This window comes from Coregonus lavaretus (assembly GCF_964263955.1).
Source record: "Coregonus lavaretus genome assembly, chromosome: 10".
Lineage (NCBI taxonomy): Eukaryota > Metazoa > Chordata > Actinopteri > Salmoniformes > Salmonidae > Coregonus > Coregonus lavaretus.
The window spans coordinates 20,159,998-20,183,292 of NC_139997.1; the positions used below are offsets into that span (position 1 = coordinate 20,159,998).

Sequence of the window (23,295 nt, forward strand, 5' to 3'; positions counted from 1 at the left end):
GGCAAACATGGTACTGTAATCCCAAACCGTGTTTTTTTTTAGCTCAAAGTTGATAATAAGGTAATATATTGATGTTTTAATAACATGCAAATGTTTGTACACATTATAATGTTTGTACACATTTCAGATAAATAATGTTCTGGCTATTGATAATGATTCCACAATTCCTTGAATATCTCTCTGGTAATATTCTTAGCCTTACAATTGCTCATGAGTCATGACTTGAGTGCACATGACCTGAAAATGTCTAATACAGCTGCTCAAGTCAATTCACCATTGGTAGAGACCTAATGGTTGAATTATTGTCATAATGACAAAGAACACATCATGGAAACACTAAAAACAGTGCGCTCTGCCTTTTCTCTCTTTTTTGTTTTGATAGCACTCGACATTGAAACATCCTTTGTAAATTCAACAATACATCATTAAATCAGAAAGCTTTTGGTGCTGCTGGCTATATTGTCTAATTTTTGGGGGGTACTAGTCGGTAATTCACACGTTGGCATTTTATCCACATTTCCAATTTGTCCCCTTTCACCCTCTCACGCACCTGGTTGCTGCTGTTAATCTGAAATAATCTGCTCTTTTTGTTCCGTGCCTGATTATTTTCTCCCTGTATCCCCCCGTCTCTACTTCACAGATACAAATGAGTCAAACAAAGATGACCCTTTGAAGCCCACCTGATTAGGGCTCCGTAAACTAGTGGTGATTTCCCCACCAATAAAACAAATCTCAAGCACCCCCCATTTCTTTAATAGAACCGTCAGATCATTATCAAAGAGCTATTTACTCCTATGTAATATTTTAATTCGATTATAGTCTCTATTTAACCCATCATGGCGTCTTTGATGCACTGTGTTTTTAGTGTTTAAGCCTCAGATGCGTGGGGGTAATAATAAATACCGGACCTTTTGAATTAATGAGTAACGCTGCCTATCCAGACCAACTCTCTTTGCATCTTTCCCCCCACCCCTCTTTTGCCATAGAAATCTAGTTAATTGAACGAGTCTCTCACCACCACACATGAAGGGGGCTAAATTAGCATCCCTTTCTGCCGATTGGAATAGCCGGGGTAGACGCGCACGCTTTGATGTGAGGAGAGCGCCTAAGTAAGCGGCAGGCCCCTGAAAATGAGCTGATGGCCCCGCTATTAGGCCCAAATGCAGATGCATCCATGTGTTGCAAAACGCTTAATCTTTTAATTGATCACCTTCCGCACAGCCTATTCTCTTCAACGCTTTTTATTTTCTCAGTAAATCTGCATCACGTTTTGAAAACGACATGATTTGCTTTTCAAAGGGCGGGAGAGTGCTGCATATCCTGTTTGGATGAGCCTGTTAATGCAAACCTTCAAAATTGATGGGGAGCTGCCTCCTGGTGCACATTTAAATGACTGAATAAGTTAAATAATAGCTGGTATTGATGATTTTGGCCTGTGTGCGTGCGTGCGTGTGTGTGTGTGCGTGCGTACGGTGTTTGTGGGTATGGTGTGTGTGTGAGAGTGCAATGCATGCGTGCTTGTGTACACGCGTGCATGCTTTTAAAGGCTAGGGCCCAGAAGGCTAAGGCAGGCTTTGACTGCATGTGTGGGTATAGATGTGGGTATGCAGACCCGCTAGACACTGATACCTCATGATGACTTCTGTTTTTTTGTGGCCATCAAAGTTTCCCATGCCTGCTATAGATGATCACACTTCACTAACTGAGCTATGGACGATGACCATTGAAGTTCCATTATGTTCCGATCAAACCAATGTGTTCCCAGTGGTGCCCTGAGCAGTGCTCTGGCCAGTTTCTCCATGATAGTCTCAGGGATGACCTCTATGGATTGGAATCCACCCACTCACTCTTGTTACACTACTACTTTGGGTGTGCCAGGTGATTTAGAGGTTAGAGAGGCGGTCCAGCAACCGGAGGGTCGCCAGTTCGAATCCCAAGTCTGATAGGAAAATCTTGTGGCAAGTGGCAGGCCATCTCCTGCCATTGCACCCTTGAGCAAAGCACTTAACTCATAATCTGCTCCAGGGGCAACTCCTTGGTGTGTGTGTGGGTGTTTGTGCTTCTCTGGGTGTTGGGTTAAAAGGAGAATGTCCATTATCTGAAAATAAAATGGATAAGAAAGTATGTTTCTACTAGAGATGATACCTAAAGAAAAATGTAGCACTCATTGCAATAGCAGAAGAAATTGGCATAGTTACTCAAATAGAAATGGAAATCATTATATTTCTATGTTTACTCACCTGTAGGCCTAAAGGGTAGTGTTTGCATGCTACCGGTGAGTATTATCTAAGGTGAGTATATTCTAAGAATGTGTACAAACAACAAAACAATTCAATACGCCAAAGGCCCTACTGATTCTTATCATATTCAGAGAAAATTAAAAATGGGTAGTGGTTACTTATTTTCAATATTGTCATTTAAACTCCCAACAATTACTGTTGTGTTTTTATTAAAGCATGCTACGTGTTATTACTGTAACATCTCTGTGTATCATTCATTATACAATGAAGAGCTATCAAATCCAGTTGCCTAATTTGTCCAAATCCTTTTCTGTTAAAGGTCCAATGTAGCCATTTTTATCTCAATATCAAATCCTTTCTGGGTAACAATTAAGTATGTTACTGTGATTGTTTTAAATTAAAATTGTCAAAAGGGGGGGTTGTCAACAAAGCAGCATGACAGAATATGATGCCAAGTTTTTGAACTACCAGTAGTTTATTTTAGAAGATATATAAAGCGATCTGTGCATTTGAACAACAGCATAAATACACCTAATTCACTTTTGTATGTAAAAAACTGAATGACCACTGCTGCACATGCTGCCACTGTTTTGAACAGATTAGATTATACTATTTAGAACTAGCAGCCAGCTCACGAACGAACGAGTGCACCAGGGAGAACGCAGCAAGCATGCAGATGCAATAAGTGAAAACACATTATCCAACTGGGGACAGCTAACATAATGTCACAAAGCATGATGCCTAGCCAGTTAAATTTCATTCTGAAATAACGTAATATTGATGAGTTAGTCAGATCTTAGTTTAGAAAGACTTAAAATTGGCATTGGAGCTATCAAGCTACCAGCTGTTTATCAAAGTTAGATAACTGGTTAATTTGACCAAAAAATCTACCAAACTACTTCTCAATGTTTCTCAAAATTACTGTAGCTGGATAATTAATTTGATCATGCTTTGTGATACACCCTGTTTTATGCTATTTTAGTCCACCCAAAATGTCGCCCTGCCACCTACAGTAGAACCTAATGAACACCATGGGGGAAACAATCAAATTAACCAGCCACATTCATGCTTTTTGTCCTACCAGATCCGCGATGAGAAGATTCAAGCGACTGTATCCCACTGTCCTTTGACTCTTGATGGATGTAGATGACTGTTATGACAGGCTTCCATGACTGTTATAATAATTTATTTACAAGTTCATTACAACTTGCTTTTTGCTTTAGTGCCATATGTACCTGATAGAGCAGATCTAGTCTCACGTGCAGCAGTAAGCCATCTGTCTCTAGAGACTCATTGGGAGGAGACTAGAACAGACCCAGAAGTTCTGACTGAGCGCACATTTGAGTGCTCCAGGACAGTCCATTTACTTTGTGCTGTTACATTTTATGCTATGAAATCCTGCTAAACAATCCAAGCAGTGTTCGCACAGCCTATGTGCCAATGGAGGTGATTTTGCTGGCAGTCTCTGAGGGGCAGAGTAGTAAGTAACAAAACAGCTTGTTGTGAACAATATATTTTGCAAACAGGAAAATTTACACATTCGCTGCACTCGTATGAGCATTTAAAACATGATCCATGAATTATATATATACACTGCTCAAAAAAATAAAGGGAACACTTAAACACCACAATGTAACTCCAAGTCAATCACACTTCTGTGAAATCAAACTGTCCACTTAGGAAGCAACACTGATTGACAATAAATGTCACATGCTGTTGTGCAAATGGAATAGACATCAGGTGGAAATTATAGGCAATTAGCAAGACACCCCCAATAAAGGACTGGTTTTGCAGGTGGTGACCACAGACCACTTCTCAGTTCCTATGCTTCCTGGCTGATGTTTTGGTCACTTTTGAATGCTGGCGGTGCTTTCACTCTAGTGGTAGCATGAGACGGAGTCTACAACCCACACAAGTGGCTCAGGTAGTGCAGCTCATCCAGGATGGCACATCAATGCGAGCTGTGGCAAGAAGGTTTGCTGTGTCTGTCAGCGTAGTGTCCAGAGCATGGAGGCGCTACCAGGAGACAGGCCAGTACATCAGGAGACGTGGAGGAGGCCGTAGGAGGGCAACAACCCAGCAGCAGGACTGCTACCTCCGCCTTTGTGCAAGGAGGAGCAGGAGGAGCACTGGCAGAGCCCTGCAAAATGACCTCCAGCAGGCCACAAATGTGCATGTGTCTGCTCAAACGGTCAGAAACAGACTCCATGAGGGCCCGACGTCCACAGGTGGGGGTTGTGCTTACAGCCCAACACCGTGCAGGACGTTTGGCATTTGCCAGAGAACACCAAGATTGGCAAATTCACCACTGGCGCCCTGTGCTCTTCACAGATGAAAGCAGGTTCACACTGAGCACATGTGACAGACGTGACAGAGTCTGGAGACGCCGTGGAGAACGTTCTGCTGCCTGCAACATCCTCCAGCATGACCGGTTTGGCGGTGGGTCAGTCATGGTGTGGGGTGGCATTTATTTGGGGGGCCGCACAGCCCTCCATGTGCTCGTCAGAGGTAGCCTGACTGCCATTAGGTACCGAGATGAGATCCTCAGACCCCTTGTGAGACCATATGCTGGTGCGGTTGGCCATGGGTTCCTCCTAACGCAAGACAATGCTAGACCTCATGTGGCTGGAGTGTGTCAGCAGTTCATGCAAGAGGAAGGCATTGATGCTATGGACTGGCCCGCCCGTTCCCCAGACCTGAATCCAATTGAGCACATCTGGGACATCATGTCTTGCTCCATCCACCAACGCCACGTTGCACCACAGACTGTCCAGGAGTTGGCGGATGCTTTAGTCCAGGTCTGGGAGGGGATCCCTCAGGAGACCATCCGCCACCTCATCAGGAGCATGCCCAGGCATTGTAGGGAGGTCATACAGGCACATGGAGGCCACACACACTGCTGAGCCTCATTTTGACTTGTTTTAAGGACATTACATCAAAGTTGGATCAGCCTGTAGTGTGGTTTTCCACTTTAATTTTGAGGGTGACTCCAAATCCAGACCTCCATGGGTTGATACATTTGATTTCCATTGATAAGTTTTGTGTGATTTTGTTGTCAGCACATTCAACTAGGTAAAGAAAAAAGTATTTAATAAGATTATTTCATTCATTCAGATCTAGGATGTGTTATTTTAGTGTTCCCTTTATTTTTTTGAGCAGTGTATATAGTTTTAATAATACAAAAATATCAAATCGCAAGTGGGGCGCTACCCCTAACGACCTAATGGGCCACACTAAGATTTCATTAATCAATGCATATTGTTTTCAAGTGTAGCAGTGGTGTTGCAAGAGTTGACAAAATTCCTGGACTGTAGGCTACTGAATTACTTGCTTTTATCCTGCAATTTTTCCTTACTTCCAGGAAAAAAATCTGTTTTACAACATTCACTAAATGTTCATAAAATTCTCTGAACAAATCAGCTGACTTGGGTGTCAAATTTTGTTAGCTTGGAGCCTCGGTTCATATTCTACCATGGAGAGGCAAAGACCAATGGTTGGTTTACTTGTAATTTCACCAACATTGTGCACACATTATTTGAGTTAAATATCTGTCCAAATGTCTCCATTTTGCTTAGCATCCCAATTTTTTCCAAATGTCCCCATTTAGCTTAACATTGAACGCAATTTTTTGGTGACAGACCAATGTTTTGAGCCGGCTGCTTGAGTCAGTGGGCGGATTCTATTGTGCTGAGCCGCTGGGCACCAGTCTATGGCCCTTGACGTGAACGGGCAAAAGCGGTGAGGGAGGAGCGCCTTTCTCAAATCGAACAGTAATCTGCACAGCTTGGTCATGTTGTCAACAAGGCAGCATGGTGCATCATCCGGAAACATACAGCATCCCTTTTCCATAAAACTTATGTTTTAATTTTCTAACTAGTTTTCATTGGGAAGGCAGATAAAGCGTTTTTATCAAAAGCAATCACTTTTGCATGTGAAAACACTGAATCCTACTCATAAATCATTGTGCTTAATTACGTCACTTTTGTTTTGAGCCGATTTCGCCGTGGGCCAGAGAGAGGCAGCCCGTTCCGAAACGAATGCAATCAACTTTCACCCGGTGCGCCCGGGACAGATTATTCGAATCCCCTCACTGGTGCAAGTGTGCCTCATCAGCCTTTTGTGCGCGTCTTCTCTTACTGCTCCTTTCAAGACATTTGGTGATCCAGTAGGCCTAGCAGTAACCAAGAATAGCTTAACTCAAGTTCAATACAAGTCATGACAATGTTTATCAGTGGTGGAAAAAATACCCAATTGTCATACTTGAGTAAAAGTAAAGATACCTTAATAGAAAATGACTCAAGTAAAAGTGAAAGTCACCCAGTAAAATCCTACTTGAGTAAAAGTTATTATTATTATAAAAGTTAAAAATTATTTAGTTTTAAATATACTTAAGTATCAAAAGTAAATGTAATTGCAAAAATATACTTAAGTATCAAAAGTAAAAGTAAAAGTATAAATCATATAAATTCCTTATATTAAGCAAATCAGAAGGCACGATTTTGTTGTTTTTTAAATTTACTGAATGCCAGGGGCACACTCCAACACACATACATAATTTACAAACAAAGCATTTGTGTTTAGTGAGTCCGACAGATCAGATGCAGTAGGGATGACCAGGGATGTTCTCTTTAAGTGCGTGAATTAGACAATTTTCCTGTCCTGCTAAGCATTTAAAATGTGAGTACTTTTGGGTGTCAGGGAAAATGTATGGAGTAGAAAGTACATTATTTTCTTTAGGAATGTAGTGGAGTAAAAGTAAAAGTTGTCAAAAATATAAATAGTGAGGTAAAGCACATTTCCCTAAAAAACTACTTAAGTAGTACTTTCAATTATTGTTACTTAAGTACTATACACCACTAATGTTTATGAACAGCTACTGCTCCACGTTACATACAACAACTATTTGTTCTAGTATGGTGAAGTCTTTATTTTATTCCTCACTCAGCGGGGTCCCAGCTACCAAGGCGTCTACCACAGCATGAGCAACTTTAACAGGCAGCCTCCGATTAACATCTCCTCCACAGCTAAGTGACTCCGGTAGTAGTGGTTCTGGTCCATGGCCTCGTTTCCCAGAGCCTTCATAGCGTTAAGATCATCGTTAGGGCCATCTTACGATGGATCTTTAGTAGCCGAGCTGTTTAATAGAGCCTTTGTTAGTAACGTGGCTCTTAATTAAAAACCTTCGCACGTCTTTGAGTGATCCAGACCATTCGTAGAGCAGCCAAAGTGCATCGTTAGGTGCTTTTTTGCCCTTCCGCATCACTTTATTTACAGAAGATCTCCACTAAACATGGAATCAAGATTCTTATATCTGTCTGACTGACCGCAATAACTTCAGAACGAAGTTGACTACAAATACAAAGCTGCCAAAGTATTTGCAGTTGTTACAAACAAGTGAAAGATAAAACGATGCTTCAAATGTTACAAACAAGTGAAAGATAAAACGATGCTTCAAGTGAAAACCGAGATGACTGCGTTAAAAGATAAATAGGCTCACATTTCAATCATATTGAATTATATTTTGCCAATAGGCTACTGTCTGTAATTTTAGCCTCAATACGTTTCATGATGTGTGACAAGATGTGCGCAATGATGTGCTCATCTGTTAGTTAGTGCATTATTATTGGGTAAGCATAATAAGCCGCCTCAATATTTGCAGCCATAGGTGGTAATATCTCTCTAGGAGCTGATCCTTCGTCATTAATGTGGAATAATTATAATGTTAAGGTAAGATTTGAATGGAGAAAGCTGATCCGAGAGCAGCGCTGCTTTTCTTTCGAGCCTATCAGTATCGACACATGGTCTAATGATGCACTTAGCGAACGTTCTCTCTACGCGCATGCTTGGGAAACAATAGTTGGCTCGTAAATAACGATGAATCGGGTAGCCTACGATTTTTACATTTACATTTTAGTCATTTAGCAGATGCTCTTATCCAGAGCGACTTAGTTAGTGAGTGCATACATTTTTTTTCTTCATACTGGCCCCCCGTGGGAATCGAACCCACAACCCTGGCGTTGCAAGCGCCATGCTCAACCAACTGAGCTACACGGGGCGATCATCGTCATTCTTAAGTTACATCGCAACTGGGAAACGAGGCCCTGGTTCTTCAAGAAGGTGGGTTATGTTAGTAAAACGCTATTACAACTGACCTAGATACGGCCGGATAATTTTCTGTAAGCCTAAGGTAGGCTATATGAATGTTGAAAGGTCTATGCAAAATAATAGGCTACTTAAACATATTATTATAACCATAATTCATTATTATTATTACCATTCGGCTTTTATTAAATCATTATCATTATTATTAATATTATTAAAATACAAAAGAGGTCGTAGAATCGGACTGCCAGGACATAATCATTGGCTATAATTGCTTTTCAAAAGTAGGCTTAAGCATACTTCCGAAATCTAATTATGAGTTTGTATTCCAAGAAACTATTTCAAATAAATAAAAATATATCTATTCAGATAGTTAAATCTCCAGTGTCCTATAAAGATTGATTTATTGACTAATAATTAACTAATACTAAAGTATTAATGACATTAAATTGAAACATTGGTCAATTCATCCAAGTTTATAGGAAAATGCAACTGCAATCCCTTAGCCTGATAATAAACCAACAAATGTACATGATAAATGGTACAGGCTAAACAATTAGTTATTTTTATCATGCACGTTTTAATAGTAAAGCAATAACACTTCAAAAGGCATATGCTGCAACATATTTCGATTACCTGAACGAAAGTGCAAAAAGAAAGGGTAAAAATGTGACATGCTGAAATTAAGCGCTAACTTGTTTTTGTTTATCAAAGTAGGAACATATAAATGTATTTTCTGACAGATTGTCTCCCAAAATAATCAACTGGTCCTGTATTGGTCAGCATAAGTCGTCTGGTGGCTTTAAACATTCACCAAAAACTATCTTAAGATGAAAATGTCCGTTTTTTGTTTGATTCGATGATGATAATATTAATAATAATAATAATAATAATAATAATAATAATAATAATAATAATAATAATAATAATAATGATATCCTAATAATGAACATGGCTTCAGATTATATTTTGTAGGCCAATGTACAGTTGTTTGACATGATGCATTTTACACAGCCACGGAAAACATAAATATAGACAGCCTAAAGGGAATGTGTGACATATTACGCATATCCGCTTGAATAAATAATACTTTGCATTATTGTCATTGATTTGTTTAAAAAAAGCAATATATCATTTCATATGTAGCCTAAAATACACAATTAAATATTGACATTTACACTGGGTTATGGCTATTTGTTTTTAAAACAACTTTCCACTTGCACTATAGTGAACGTTCTGGCGAGCAAATGTCATCCTCGATATCAACATCGTCCTCATTTTCCTCTAACATGTATGAGTCTGGGTCGATTCCACTGTTAACATCATCTGTGTTTTTTTCGTTGAGTTCACTCTCACTTGAGTTCTCCATGGATCTATCTAAGTCATTCGGATTTTTCTGGTCGTCTTGTGTTTTCCTCAGTTGCTTTTTATGCTTCATCCTTCTGTTTTGAAACCATGTTTTCACCTGTGTGACAAAGGTGGAATATTTCATAAACTTGCTTTGCAGCACAATGCGACCATCCCGAAAGGTATGATGATAGTGTGATGTAGTTTAGGTTTCTTACCTGGGTTTCCGAGAGACTTAACGCTGTTGCCAACTCCACTCGTTCTGGTGTGGATAGGTACCGTTGTATCTCAAATCTCTTTTCCAGACCAGATAGTTGCGAATCCGAGAAGACCGTTCTCGCCTTCCTGCGTCTGCAATGCTTGCCGGGTAACTCCGGATGATGCTGAAATAACCCCGGCATTTGCATCCCTGTGAAATATATATAAGGCATTCAAAATCAAATGTTCAACACAACTTTTACAATTATATTAACAGTTTAATTGTTTTAAGTTAAATTAAATATACTCCATGCAATTTCTTCACACTGTAGAATATTACTTTAGGCCTCGTTATATTTAGCACACCATTATATAATGGAGTAGGATTTTTATTTTCTGATTGAGTTGGATTTTTTTTGTACCAACTTTTACACGCGAAAAGGCCAATGTACCTGTTGCAAAAAGCCCGAGACAACTCCATCGTTTTGTCAGGCTATTAAGATTGGTAAGCTACTAAAATGGAAATTATACATGCACCAACATTATGAAATAACATCCTTTTGGAATCATTATAGGCCTAATGAAATGTCAAAGTTGTCTTAACTGTCCTTGCACTCTCTGACAGCCTTCGCTTCATTGAAAGCATGAACCAATCCATTACCTTCCTACTTACCAGAAGTGAAGAAATACTGGTGATGGTCCGGCTTGTGTAGATGATGGTGCGGGTGAGGCGCTAGTATCGGAGTGGGCATAAGTGGGTATCCATATTCTAGGAGAGGCATCCGGGAAGCCAGAGAGCTTGAGAACGGCAAGTGGAATACCTCTCTCATGGGCTTGGGTTTGTGTAATAAAATATCTTCGATGAAGAACGACGTTGACCTCTGGGCTGGCATCTGAGGCACGGGGGACGTGTAGTTCAGATTCATCTTATATCTCTGAAAACACCTTCAAAATGGAGTCCGTGTGGTGTTGATGCTATGTGCACCCTAATAAACCAGGGAAGGGTAGCACTAAACTTCTTGCCTCCGTCTCCTCAGTCTCAAACGCTAGAATTGTCGTCTGTGTGGCAGCCAGTGAGTGGTGCCAGGTAGATTAGCCTACTATTTATTCAGAGGGAGGTAGATTACTATTTATCCAAGTGGAGCAACTGTGGCAAATTATAAAATTGATTTGTAATCAGCCAATAGCACGCCGGTTGGGCGGAGAATGGAATTAGTTGCGTATGGATTAATGGTGGTGACGACGGAGAGGGAGGGTCGCTCGCCATGGTGCTGAAACAGGCTTCACGCCGGAGCCCTGCAGTCGTTCCCTGCTGCACCTCAATCAAACTTGCTTTCATTCGCCCCTTTTCCAGTGAAATTAGAGTATAAACTATAGACACATTTCCGACTATTTTAGGCCGTTCGACTATTATTTATATTGTCAGATCACCTGTGGTGCAATTTTAAGCCTGTTTATTTTACATTTACATTTATAAACAACATCAACGTTTATAACAAGGCATAGGCCACACAATTAGGCAACACCAATGATTAACAACTGGAGGTGATTTGTATAACGTTTCACTTTCTACATGTTGAATATTTTATAATTTTTAAATTACCTCAATAGGTGAGATTGCTGTTGGCATCCCCAAATATACGACAGAAAACGAACATTTACTGATCTGAATAGCATATAGATTTTTTTGTGCAACAGTTCCTACCTGTTGTTTCCCTAATCCCTAGTAGGCTGTCTGTCTCCTACTATATTTTCTTAGTCATCCCCCGGTTCGCTGATGCGGGGGATGACAGGTGTACTTGCTAATTCCGCCCTGAATTGGCTGTAATTGTTGGTATTAAAATCTGGGAGAGTACAAGTGGTGCTCCTGCGCCATTTAGGCGACGGAAGCCTTAATTTGTTGATATCGTGTTGTCATCACATTTCCAATCACGCTGGCTAATGTGAAAGTGTATTAATGCAGGCAGAATTCTCGCTGCAATGCTATTAGGCAATTAGGGGAGATGTTAGAGCGGAAGTAGTAATCCTTGGGCGCGAGGACAGGATTTCCATTTGATCAGGTAGGCAGAACAAATTAATTACTGAATTCAATTACTCAAGAAAGTGCATTACTGCGCCAAATCTAAAACATGTCCTCCATATGCATGAGCTTGTATAAGGAAAATGGATGTGGACCTTGCAAATGACTCCAAATATAATTTAGCACCAGTTTAAAGAACTTGGAAATGTGACAGCTTGAGACACTGTTTGAGTTTGTGTTTATTTCTCTGAGCACAGAGTCCATACGTCATAGAGTATACTTTTATGGCAACCACACAATAAGATAGTTGAATTAGTGAAATGGAAGAGTGAACAGACGAATGAAGTGATGTAAATATAACATGACTTGAAGGGCTTAGCTCACTTTGGTAATGCTCTTGATGCCATTTTTTTATTTTTTACATATTGCCTATCTGTAGAAGACTATTTGTATTAACATTTGTTTAATTGGCCTATAGAACAAATTATCTGTCTGAAAAAAACTTGCAAAGCATATTAGGCCTAGTATTTTAAATGTCAAAGTCTTTCCAGCTAAATTATGGACTAAATTGAGAAGACCTCAGATGCACGTGCACCTCCTCAAGCCTTAAAGGAACATCAGGGTAACTAGTTGCTTTTAGATGAAAATTAGAAAGTAAATGAACAAATGGCAATTACATCGTCTTTGCACGGATAGTCAATAGGATCCGTTCCGTTCTTAAGGTGGGGTTAAGCGGCTTCTAACAGCCAATTTCATCAAGTAAAATGTGGTGCCTGGGAGCCATTGCGTCACTCTAAAGTAAGTGGCGTATTATTTTCGTTCGATAAGAGGCTTGCAGCATTGCATTTGGTAATACGTCGGTTAGCTTCAAAGACGACGGGTCTTTCTTAGCAGTTACTATATTTATTGATCTGGTAACAAGTGAAATCAAATTCAATCTAGTGGAAATAAGCAGTTTTTGTTGTTGTTGCTATTCATCTTTGTTTTGTGTAAGGGTTTACCATCACGCACAAGTGGCGCGGGCAAATGCATATGTTCTATTAGATCATTAGGTTTCAGTGACTTTTTGGCATCAATAACAAGCTTGATTGTGCAATACCGGAGGACAATGTTATGTCATATTAATTTTAATATGTGGCAATTTTTCGAACACCTTTATCTCAAAACATGGTCCTATAGGCCTAAACCAGCGTTTCTCAAACTCGGTGCTGGGGACCCCAAGGGGTGCACATAATGGTTTTTGCCCTAGCACTACACAGCTGATTCAAATATTCAACTCTTCCTCAAGCTTTGACTATTTGAATCAGCTGTGTAGTGCTAGGGCAAAAAACTAAATGTGCACCCCCTTGGGGTCCCCAGGTTTGAGTTTGAGAAACGCTGGCCTAAAAATGTCTGACATCCGTCAATTAACTCCAGTCGATGTTTAACCAATCGAAGTGACATCTTGACACAAATTCCACACACAATATGGCTGCCTTTACACAGGCAACCAAATTCTGATATTTTGCCCAATTATTGGCAAAAGAGCTGATCTGGTTGGTCAATAGATCAAGTAGTGGAAAAATTATCGGAACTGGGCTGCCTTTGTGTTTTGCGAATATGTCTACCTGGCACCATTATATCATTTTGCATGCAATATATTTGGTTTCCTTGTAAACCTATATTACATCTGGGTCTTCCACTTAACTAATCCTGTTAGTCTGGACAAAATATAATTAATCATGTTGTACAATAATGCCTGCCACAAGAACAAAACATTGGTGTATGATCCAAATAACATACATCATTTATTTTTTATTTTTACATAGTTCAACATAGCAACTTATTGTGCATCCCATACATACTATACTAAAATAATTTGAAAGATATACAAATGAAAAAGACTATGCTTTTCTGCTGTAGGCTGACCCTGGACAGTAGTGTTGTATAATTTCTTGATGCCTCCCCAACTCTGCTAAAGCGCTAACTAGGTTGTTATAGCTATTCCACAATATGGATTGTCATACCTGGAGAGAGTGCATCTGTCACATTTTCTTTTAGGTACTTGGATCCCTTAACTTGACCAGATCTGGGTTAGTTTGTCTGTATATAGCATATCAGACCTGTAGAGTCAAAATGGGCAATATGTCTGACGTGTAAAAATGGGCCCAGTGCAAATATAAAAGAACAAGCATTTAATAATTGAAAAGGAGACAGGTTTACCCCCAACGTCCTTTATTCATATCATTTAAAATTATGTAATCCATGTTCCAAAAGTAAATAGTGGGTTGATCCATCTTGACTTTCAAATTCAGGGAACAGCCACAAGTCAGTGGCTCTCAATATCATAAGATATTGATGATCATTTCTGAAGTCTTCTAGTGAGAGTTTGAGTTCCTGGGGCATTCGTGCATCCGATAGGCACACATATAGAATATACCTTTATAAAAAAAAGACAAAGACATCATGTTGTACTTGTGCGCACACACACATAAATAGAAGTACCTAGACCAAAACGATATAAAACACAATTCAGCTGCCATTAAAAATTATATATTCCAAAAAAGCAAGGAAGGAGATTGAAGCATGTTAAAGTAACTAGGAGCTGTACATATTCAGGCTTGAATCAATGTAGTATACGTGAATTACCTGGGTGAATAAAGGTTAAATAAATATACGAAAAATATAATGTTCCTTTATAATACTCCTGGGCCGTATTCACAAAGCGTCTCAGAGTAGGAGTGCTGATTTAGGATCAGCCCCCTTTATTCATTATGATTAAAGGGCAAACCTGATCCTATATCAGCAGTCATTTGCTCTGAGACACTTTGTGAATATGGGCCCTGGATTGACTATTAATAATACATTTGCTTAAATAAAACATTTGTTCACAACTGAATGTTATGTGGGGAGTGTGACCAGTGATGTCTTGGTTTTACCTGAAAAGAAGGTTAGCACCACTGACACCCAGCCGATGATGTAGGACCAGGAGAACCTCCAGTTGCCATAGCGTTTACCATAGTAATTAATCGTCACACCAGTGTACACTGCCATTGCTAGCAACACGAAAAAGCCTGGAGAGAAAGGGGAGAGCAAACTACTTACTGCAACATCACATCATTCGATGATGGCATCCACAGGCATCCATGTTTTTGCATTTCTTTGATTCTTAAAATAGTTTCATGCTTTAGGTTTTAACATGGAAATCTGTCAAATTGTGTCGTCAATGGATGCTGATGAATTTCACCACACTGATACACAATTATGCACAATCATTTAGTGAAGAGATTGCAGTGGGGGAGGCCCTGGGTTAAACTCCCCTGCCTGTAATTCCCACAGAAACCACTTTATGTCACCAAAATTTGTTTAACACTTTCCCTGGCTACCACTACTTTTGCTCAACTAAACATTTAATCTGTCTCATTTCAACTTGGTAAGTCACTCCAACAAAATTATGTTGAGGTACATTGATCTTATATTTGTCATTTAGAAAAAGTTATATATAATCTAATGAAGTTGGATATATAAACATTTGTATATATACCATGGGGGAGCCTAAAGATAAATAATTCACTTGATTAGAAATACATATTTTTATCCGTTTTTGATAAAGTAGCACCCAAGTGATGCAGTGGTCTAAGGCACTGCATCTCAGTGCTTGAGGCGTCACTACAGACCCCCTGGTTCGATTCCAGGCTGTATCACAACCGGCCGTGATTGGGAGTCCCATAGGGTGGCGCACAATTGATCCAGCGTCGTCCGGGTTTGGCCGGTGTAGGCCGTCATTGTAAATAAGAATTTGTTCTTAACTGACTTGCCCGGTAAAATAAAAAAGTGAGTATGTTTGGGGCAACCCCCATGGGCAGTGACACATTTTTTGTTGTTTTGTACTCCAATACTTGATTTGAAATGATACAGACTGTCAGATTTAATTTGAGGGTATTTTCATCCATATGGGGTGAACCGTTTAGAACTTACAGCACTTTTTGTACATAGTCCTTCCATTTTAGGGAACCAAAGTATTTTGACAAATTCACTTACAGTGCCTTCAGAAAGTATTCACACCCCTTGACGTTTTCCACATTTTGTCGAGTTACAGCCTGAATTAAAAATAGATTAAATTATGTTTTTTTTAGTCACTGGCCTGCACATAATACCCCATAATGTCAAAGTGGAACTATGTTTTTTATTTATTTTTATTCCATATTTTGGGATCAACGTTTGTTTGTTCACAACAATATTATTGTAGTCCTCCATGGTTTTGATTTAATATGCATGTATACTTAGCGCTACCACTAGGGGGAGACTTTCGAACTGTTAGCTGCAGGCACGTGCCTCATATGTTGGAAGAAGAGAAGAGAAGCCCAGTGGAAAATGTTAAATTGTCTGTGTCTCCTTCCTGTTTTCAGGTTTGTAAGCATGGTTTTGTCATTTAAATCTAGCGACAACATGTTTATTTGAACTGTGATGAATTTTCTTGTCATTTTGATGGATAATTTAAGTGTTTTGACAGTGAAAAAGGAGTGATATTTTCCCCTTCATATGAATGTAGCCAAAGTAAGCTAGCTAACTTTGTATGTAAGTCAATGAGGCAAGATGACGTCTCGGATAAAATGTGTTTTCGTTAAAATGTTTTGGCTCTTAAGTGGTTTTATTTATTTTTTGACAAACGATGGCTCGTATTAAGTGTATTTACTTGAGTACATATGAACCACGCTGTATTTTAGAGGGTTACTTTTTATTAAATGTGTATCTAACGGGGGTGCTGTGAGAGTTATTTAAGAGGTAGGGTTTCAGACGTTTTGGAAGATGGGCAGGGACTCTGCTGTCCTTACTTTAAGGGGAAGCTTGTTCCACCATTGGGGTGCCAGGACACAGAAGAGCTTTGACTGGGCTGAATGGGAGTTGCCCTCCTGTAGGTGTGGGAGGGCAAAGAGACCAGAAGTGACGAAACGTGCTCGGGTTGGGATGTAGGGTTTGAGCATAGCCTTAAGGTAAGGAGGGGTAGTTCCCTTTGCTGCGCCGTAGGCAAGCACCAGGGTCTTGAAGATGATGCGAGCTTCGACTGGAAGCCAGTGGAGTGTCCTGAGAACTTAGGAAGTTTGAACACCAGGGCGGCTGCGGCATTCTGGATAAGTTGCAGGGGTTTGATGGCACAAGCAGGGAGCCCAGCCAACAGAGAGTTGCAGTAGTCTAGACGGGAGATGACAAGTGCCTGGTTTAGGACCTGCGCCACTTCCTGTGTGAGGAAAGGTCGTACTCTATGGATGTTGTAGAGCATGAACCTGCAGGAGCGAGTCACTGATTTGATGTTTGCAGAAAACGACAGGGTATTGTCCAGGGTCATGCCAAGGTTTTTTTCACTCTGGGAGGGGGTCGCCATGGAGTTGTCAACTGTGATGGAGAGATCTTGGAGCGAGCAGGCCTTCCCCGGAGGAAGAGCAGCTCTGTTTTGTTGAGGTTAAGCTTAATGTGGTAGGCTGACATCCAAGCTGAGATGTCTGCCAGGAACGTTGTTGTTGTTGTTTTTCTAACCACACTTTGGATAAATTGTGTGACACTGTCATCATGAAGCATTATGACCATCCTGTGTCACTTTACTTGGACTAAGAAAATATACTTTATGACACTGTCATGAAGCATTATGACCATCCTCTGTTATTTGACTTGGACTAAGAAAATACTCTTTATGACACTGTCAAGAAGCATTATGACCATCATAAGCCAGATAGGCCTATCATGTACATGCCCTTATGTCAGTCATCAGTCACAAAGAGGGTGTCTTGTCCTGCTCCTGAAATCAGCTCCTGCATTCATCCCAGTCATCAGCAACAGAGCATTGGGGTAGGTGCATGTCTGACATCAATGTGTGCGCAATTACAATGATAATTTAATATGGTACATTTCAGAAAATTTTATATAACAATCAAACTGTTTACAAGTAGGCTATGGTGTAATGGAATGGTTTGCCTTGTGTGGTAGGTTTTGTGGGTTTTGACACTCTCTTTAGGTGTCATAACCAGCCATAAAATAATGCAATATATGTCACAACAGGTCTAAATATATGTGTCATGACAGTGATATCACAATATTATGACAGGTAATGTCAAGTTTTGTCAGCTGTAATGACATATTATGACATGGTTATGACCGTACCATAACGTGTTATGACGCTAGGTGTGAAATAAAGTGTTACCAAAATTTGCTTAATAAGTCACATAAGTTGCATGGACTCACTCTGTGTGCAATAATAGTATTTAACATGATTTTTGAATGACTACCTCATCTCTGTACCCCACACATGCAATTATCTGTACGGTCCCTCAGTCGAAATGTGAATTTAAAACACAGATTCAACCACAAAGACCAGGGCACCTATTGGTAGATCGGTAAAAAAAAACAAAAAAACATTGAATATCCCATTGAGCATGGGGAAGTTATTAATTACACTTTGGATGGTGTATCAATACACCCAGTCACCACAAAGATACAGACATCCTTCCTAACTCAATTGCCGTAGAGGAAGGAAACCGCTCAGGGATTTCACCATGAGGGAGTGGCTGTTATAGGAGAAAATGGAGGATGGATCTACAACATTGTAGTTACTCCACAGTACTAACCTAATTGACAAAGTGAAAATAAGGAAGTTTGTACAGAATACAAATATTCCAAAACATGCATCCTGTTTGCAACAAGGCACTTAAGTAATACTGCAAAAAATGTGGCTAAGCAATTCACTTTTTGTCCTGAATACAAAGTGGTATGTTTGGGGCAAATCCAATACAACACATTACTGAGTACCGCTCTCCATATTTTCAAACATAGTGGTGGCTGCGTCATATTATCGGTATGCTTGTAATTGTTAAGGACTGGGGAGTCTTTCAGGACAAAAAAAGATGGAACGGAATTTTGCACAGGCAAAATCCTAGAGGAAAACCTGGTTCAGTCTGCTTTCCACCAGACACTAGGAGATTAATTCACCTTTCAGCAAGACAATAACCTAAAACACAAGACAAAATCTACACTGGAGTTTCTTACCAAGAATACAGTGAATGTTCCTGAATGGCCAAGTTACAGTTTTGACTTAAATCTAATTGAAAATCTATTGCAAGACCTGAAAATGGTTGTCTAGCAATGATCAACATCCAATTTGAGAGAGCTTGAATAATTTAGAAAATAATAAAGTGTTGCACAATCCAGGTGTGGAAAGCTCTTAGAGACTTACCCAGAAAGACTCACCGCTGTAATCACTGCCAAAGGTGCTTCTACAAAGTATTGGCTCAGGGGTGTGAATACTTATGTCAATGAGATTTCTGCATTTCATTTTCATTAAATGTGCAACAATTTCTAAAAACATGTTTTCACTTTGTCGTTATGTGTAGATGGGTGAGAAATAAAATCAATTTAATCCATTTTTAATTCAGGCTGTAACACAACACAAGTTAAGAGGTTTGAATACTTTCTGAAGGCACTGTATTAAAGTAGTCAAAAATTTAGTATTTGGTATGACTACATCAAGCTTGTGACTCTACAAACCTGTTGGATGCATTTGCAGTTGGTTTTGGTTGTGTTTCAGATTATTCTGTGCCCAATAGAAATTAATGGTAAATAATGTATTGTGCCATTTTGGAGACACTTTTATTGTAAATAAGAATATAATATATTTCGGAACACTTCTACATTAATGTGGCTGCTACCATAATTATGGATAATCCTAAATGAATAATTATGATTGAGAAAGTTAGGCATAAATATCATACTCCCCCCAAAAATGCTAACCTCCCTTGTTATTGGTAATGGTGAGAGTTTAGCATGTCTGGGATGCATGTTCCTGCAAATACATCACAATGTAATGGTCTGGCTATGACGTCATGGTCTGGTAGTACAGTGAGGGAAAAAAGTATTTGATCCCCTGCTGATTTTGTACGTTTGCCCACTGACAAAGACATGATCAGTCTATAATTTTAATGGTAGGTTTAATTGAACAGTGAGAGACAGAATTACAACAAAAAAATCCAGAAAAACGCATGTCAAAAATGTTATAAATTGATTTGCATTTTAATAAGGGAAATAAGCATTTGACCCCTCTGCAAAACATGACTTAGTACTTGGTGGCAAAACCCTTGTTGGCAATCACAGAGGTCAGACGTTTCTTGTAGTTGGCCACCAGGTTTGCACACATCTCAGGAGGGATTTTGTCCTACTCCTCTTGCAGATCTTCTCCAAGTCATTAAGGTTTCGAGGCTGACGTTTGGCAACTCGAACCTTCAGCTCCCTCCACAGATTTTCTATGGGATTAAGGTCTGGAGACTGGCTAGGCCACTCCAGGACCTTAATGTGCTTCTTCTTGAGCCACTCCTTTGTTGCCTTGGCCGTGTGTTTTGGGTCATTGTCATGCTGGAATACCCATCCACGACCCATTTTCAATGCCCTGGTTGAGGGAAGGAGGTTCTCACCCAAAATTTGACGGTACATGGCCCCATCCATCGTCCCTTTGATGCGGTGAAGTTGTCCTGTCCCCTAGCAGAAAAACACCCCCAAAGCATAATGTTTCCACCTCCATGTTTGACAGTGGGGATGGTGTTCTTGGGGTCATAGGCAGCATTCCTCCTCCTCCAAACACAGCGAGTTGAGTTGATGGCAAAGAGCTCTATTTTGGTCTACCACAACACTTTCACCCAGTTCTCCTCTGAATCATTCAGATGTTCATTGGCAAACTTCAGACGGGCCTGTATATGTGCTTTCTTGAGCAGGGGGACCTTGCGGGCGCTGCAGGATTTCAGTCCTTCACGGCGTAGTGTGTTACCAATTGTTTTCTTGGTGACTATGGTCCCAGCTGCCTTGAGATCATTGACAAGATCCTCCCATGTAGTTCTGGGCTGATTCCTCACTGTTCTCATGATCATTGCAACTCCACGAGGTGAGATCTTGCATGGAGCCCCAGGCCGAGGGACATTGACAGTTATTTTGTGTTTCTTCCATTTGCGAATAATCGCAACAACTGTTGTCACCTTCTCACCAAGCTGCTTGGCGATGGTCTTGTAGCCCATTCCAGCCTTGTGTAGGTCTACAATCTTGTCCCTGACATCCTTGGAGAGCTCTTTGGTATTGGCCATGGTGGAGAGTTTGGAATCTGATTGATTGATTGCTTCTGTGGACAGGTGTCTTTTATACAGGTAACAAACTGAGATTAGGAGCACTCCCTTTACGAGTGTGCTCCTAATCTCAGCTCGTTACCTGTATAAAAGACACCTGGGAGCCAAAAACCTTTCTGATTGAGAGGGAGTCAAATACTTATTTCCCTCATTAAAATGCAAATCAATTTATAACATTTTTGACATGCGTTTTTCTGGAGTTTTTTGTTGTTATTCTGCCTCTCACTGTTCAAATAAACCTACCATTAAAATTATACACTGATTATTTCTTTGTCAGTGGGCAAACATACAAAATCAGCAGGGGATCAAATATGTTTTTCCCTCACTGTATACTGATATAATTTTTATTTATTTTTACGTATCATTTAGGCAACCATAATAAAAGTAAAAATAAATTACACCAAATTTATGAGATTTTGCATAGTGGACAAAACTACCCAGATAACAACCAAAATAGTTGCTTTTTATAGTCATGACGTTGCTTCAACCAGAAACAGATTTAAACCAAATAACATCATTATTAATTTAGCCTGTGTTGGGTTTAAGTTAAGTGGTTCATAAAAACAATTTGATACCATTCGATTAACAAAATCTTTGAAAAGACATAATCTTAACTAAAATTGTATTCATCATCCAACAAAGTACTGCATAGATCATAAAATAAGGACAACAACATTACATCACTTCTCATACAGTTACAACAGTTGACATGGAAAGAAAATCAAGCAGTAAAATGTGTAAAATAAGTGAAAATAAGTAAATTAACCGAACTTACATGAGATGAAGAACAATATGCCTGCAGCAAAGGTTTTGTCAAACCTGTCGAAGGACGAGTAGTGGATGAAGGCCATGATGCCAATGATGATGCCAATGAAACAGGCCAAGAGGGAGAGGATCATGAGTGCTCGGGTGGCGTCCAAGTGGGCTGCAGGGGGTCAAAGGTTAACAGGGGTTGTCAGTGTACAAGAGAGGCTGACCCTGGCCTGTTCTGACCTGACAAACTACCCATATTGATAACACATTTGGATTGTGCTTGGCAAATATGAATCTTATTATGGAAAGCATGCCTTGATGCTCATGCTGTGACTAGGATAATAACTATTTTGTGCCAAAATCACCAATTAAAATGGTTGTAGTCAATGGAAGTTCTAATCAATCCTTTCTGGGGGTTTTCGGGTTACACCTTGCTTCCTGGACTTTGCCTTTTTATAAACAGCTGTGGTGTGATTGACATAGCTTCGATCACAACATATCGTGATTCTTAAGTGATGAGCTGTACCACTGACATGGCACATAAAATGAAAATTGCACCTCTCATACATTTGTTAGGGCTTGTTATGAACAGTTATGACATGTGTTGGGTGTTATGACAGTGTTATGACAGTGTTATGACAGCATTGTGTGCACTGGCCATAGTCCTCACCAATACTGTCGTTGTGTGTGAAGCATTTCCCCGGCATGCAGTACCGCCACAGGCCCTGATGCATGTAGTTGTTGGAGTGCCGGTACTGAATCCAATAATCGGTTGCCGTGGAAACAATCAGGAGGATGTTCCCCACGCCTGCACAGAACAGCCCTCCGCCCATGAAGCTGTACATCCTGCACCTGCAGACAGACACACAAATGCACACACGTGAACACACACACACACACACACACACACACACACACACACACACACACACACACACACACACACACACACACTGATGAGTATGAGGTCACTTTGCCTACGGGGGTCAGCTGCGGCCCCCTCTCAACATACACACGCACTTGAGGGAGAGAGGGCCAAAGTGTCGGTAATTGCATTGTAATGTACACATAATTTCCACTGGATTGAGCCGAGGGGTCGCAGGCATGGGTCTACTATGAGGTCCACTTTGTTCTCTGGGAGATCAGTGGGAAAGGATGGGCCCTCACAGGCACCTTTTATATTATCGAGCTTCACTCAGGGCATCTGCCCAGGATAACTTTGATATTTGATACATGTATTGTCTACTTGTTCCACCTGAAAACAATATCTTCTACCAAACCCTGTTCGTTCTCATTTAAGTTTCCCCATTTATTTCAAATTCAATAGATTTACATGGCAGGTTATGTCAGGTAAAATATTTTTTATAAACCTTGCAAATATAGTATATCCACATTTTAATGCAGATTATTTTGTGGCTCTATGTATTGTTGTTTTATTAGTAGAATTTGTAAAATACATTGACATTAAATTTGTCATCCCTCTCAAATACAGCTCCACGTT

General features: G+C 40.0%; 2 protein-coding genes across 2 annotated transcripts; both read right to left on the minus strand.

Annotated features, from left to right (window-relative positions):
* Nucleotides 1–9,564: 9,564 nt before the first annotated feature.
* Nucleotides 9,565–10,813, minus strand: LOC311135579 (brain-specific homeobox protein homolog; the record flags this gene model as incomplete). Its single annotated transcript, XM_084169589.1, has 3 exons — nucleotides 9,565–9,807; nucleotides 9,908–10,098; nucleotides 10,561–10,813. The coding sequence occupies 3 exons, from the start codon at nucleotides 10,811–10,813 to the stop codon at nucleotides 9,565–9,567; spliced, it is 687 nt and encodes a 228-aa protein (XP_084025715.1).
* A 3,451-nt stretch (nucleotides 10,814–14,264) lies between these two features.
* Nucleotides 14,265–22,639, minus strand: LOC311135636 (lens fiber membrane intrinsic protein-like; the record flags this gene model as incomplete). Its single annotated transcript, XM_084169664.1, has 4 exons — nucleotides 14,265–14,326; nucleotides 14,826–14,960; nucleotides 21,817–21,966; nucleotides 22,465–22,639. The coding sequence occupies 4 exons, from the start codon at nucleotides 22,637–22,639 to the stop codon at nucleotides 14,265–14,267; spliced, it is 522 nt and encodes a 173-aa protein (XP_084025790.1).
* Between the last annotated feature and the right edge of the window lie 656 nt (nucleotides 22,640–23,295).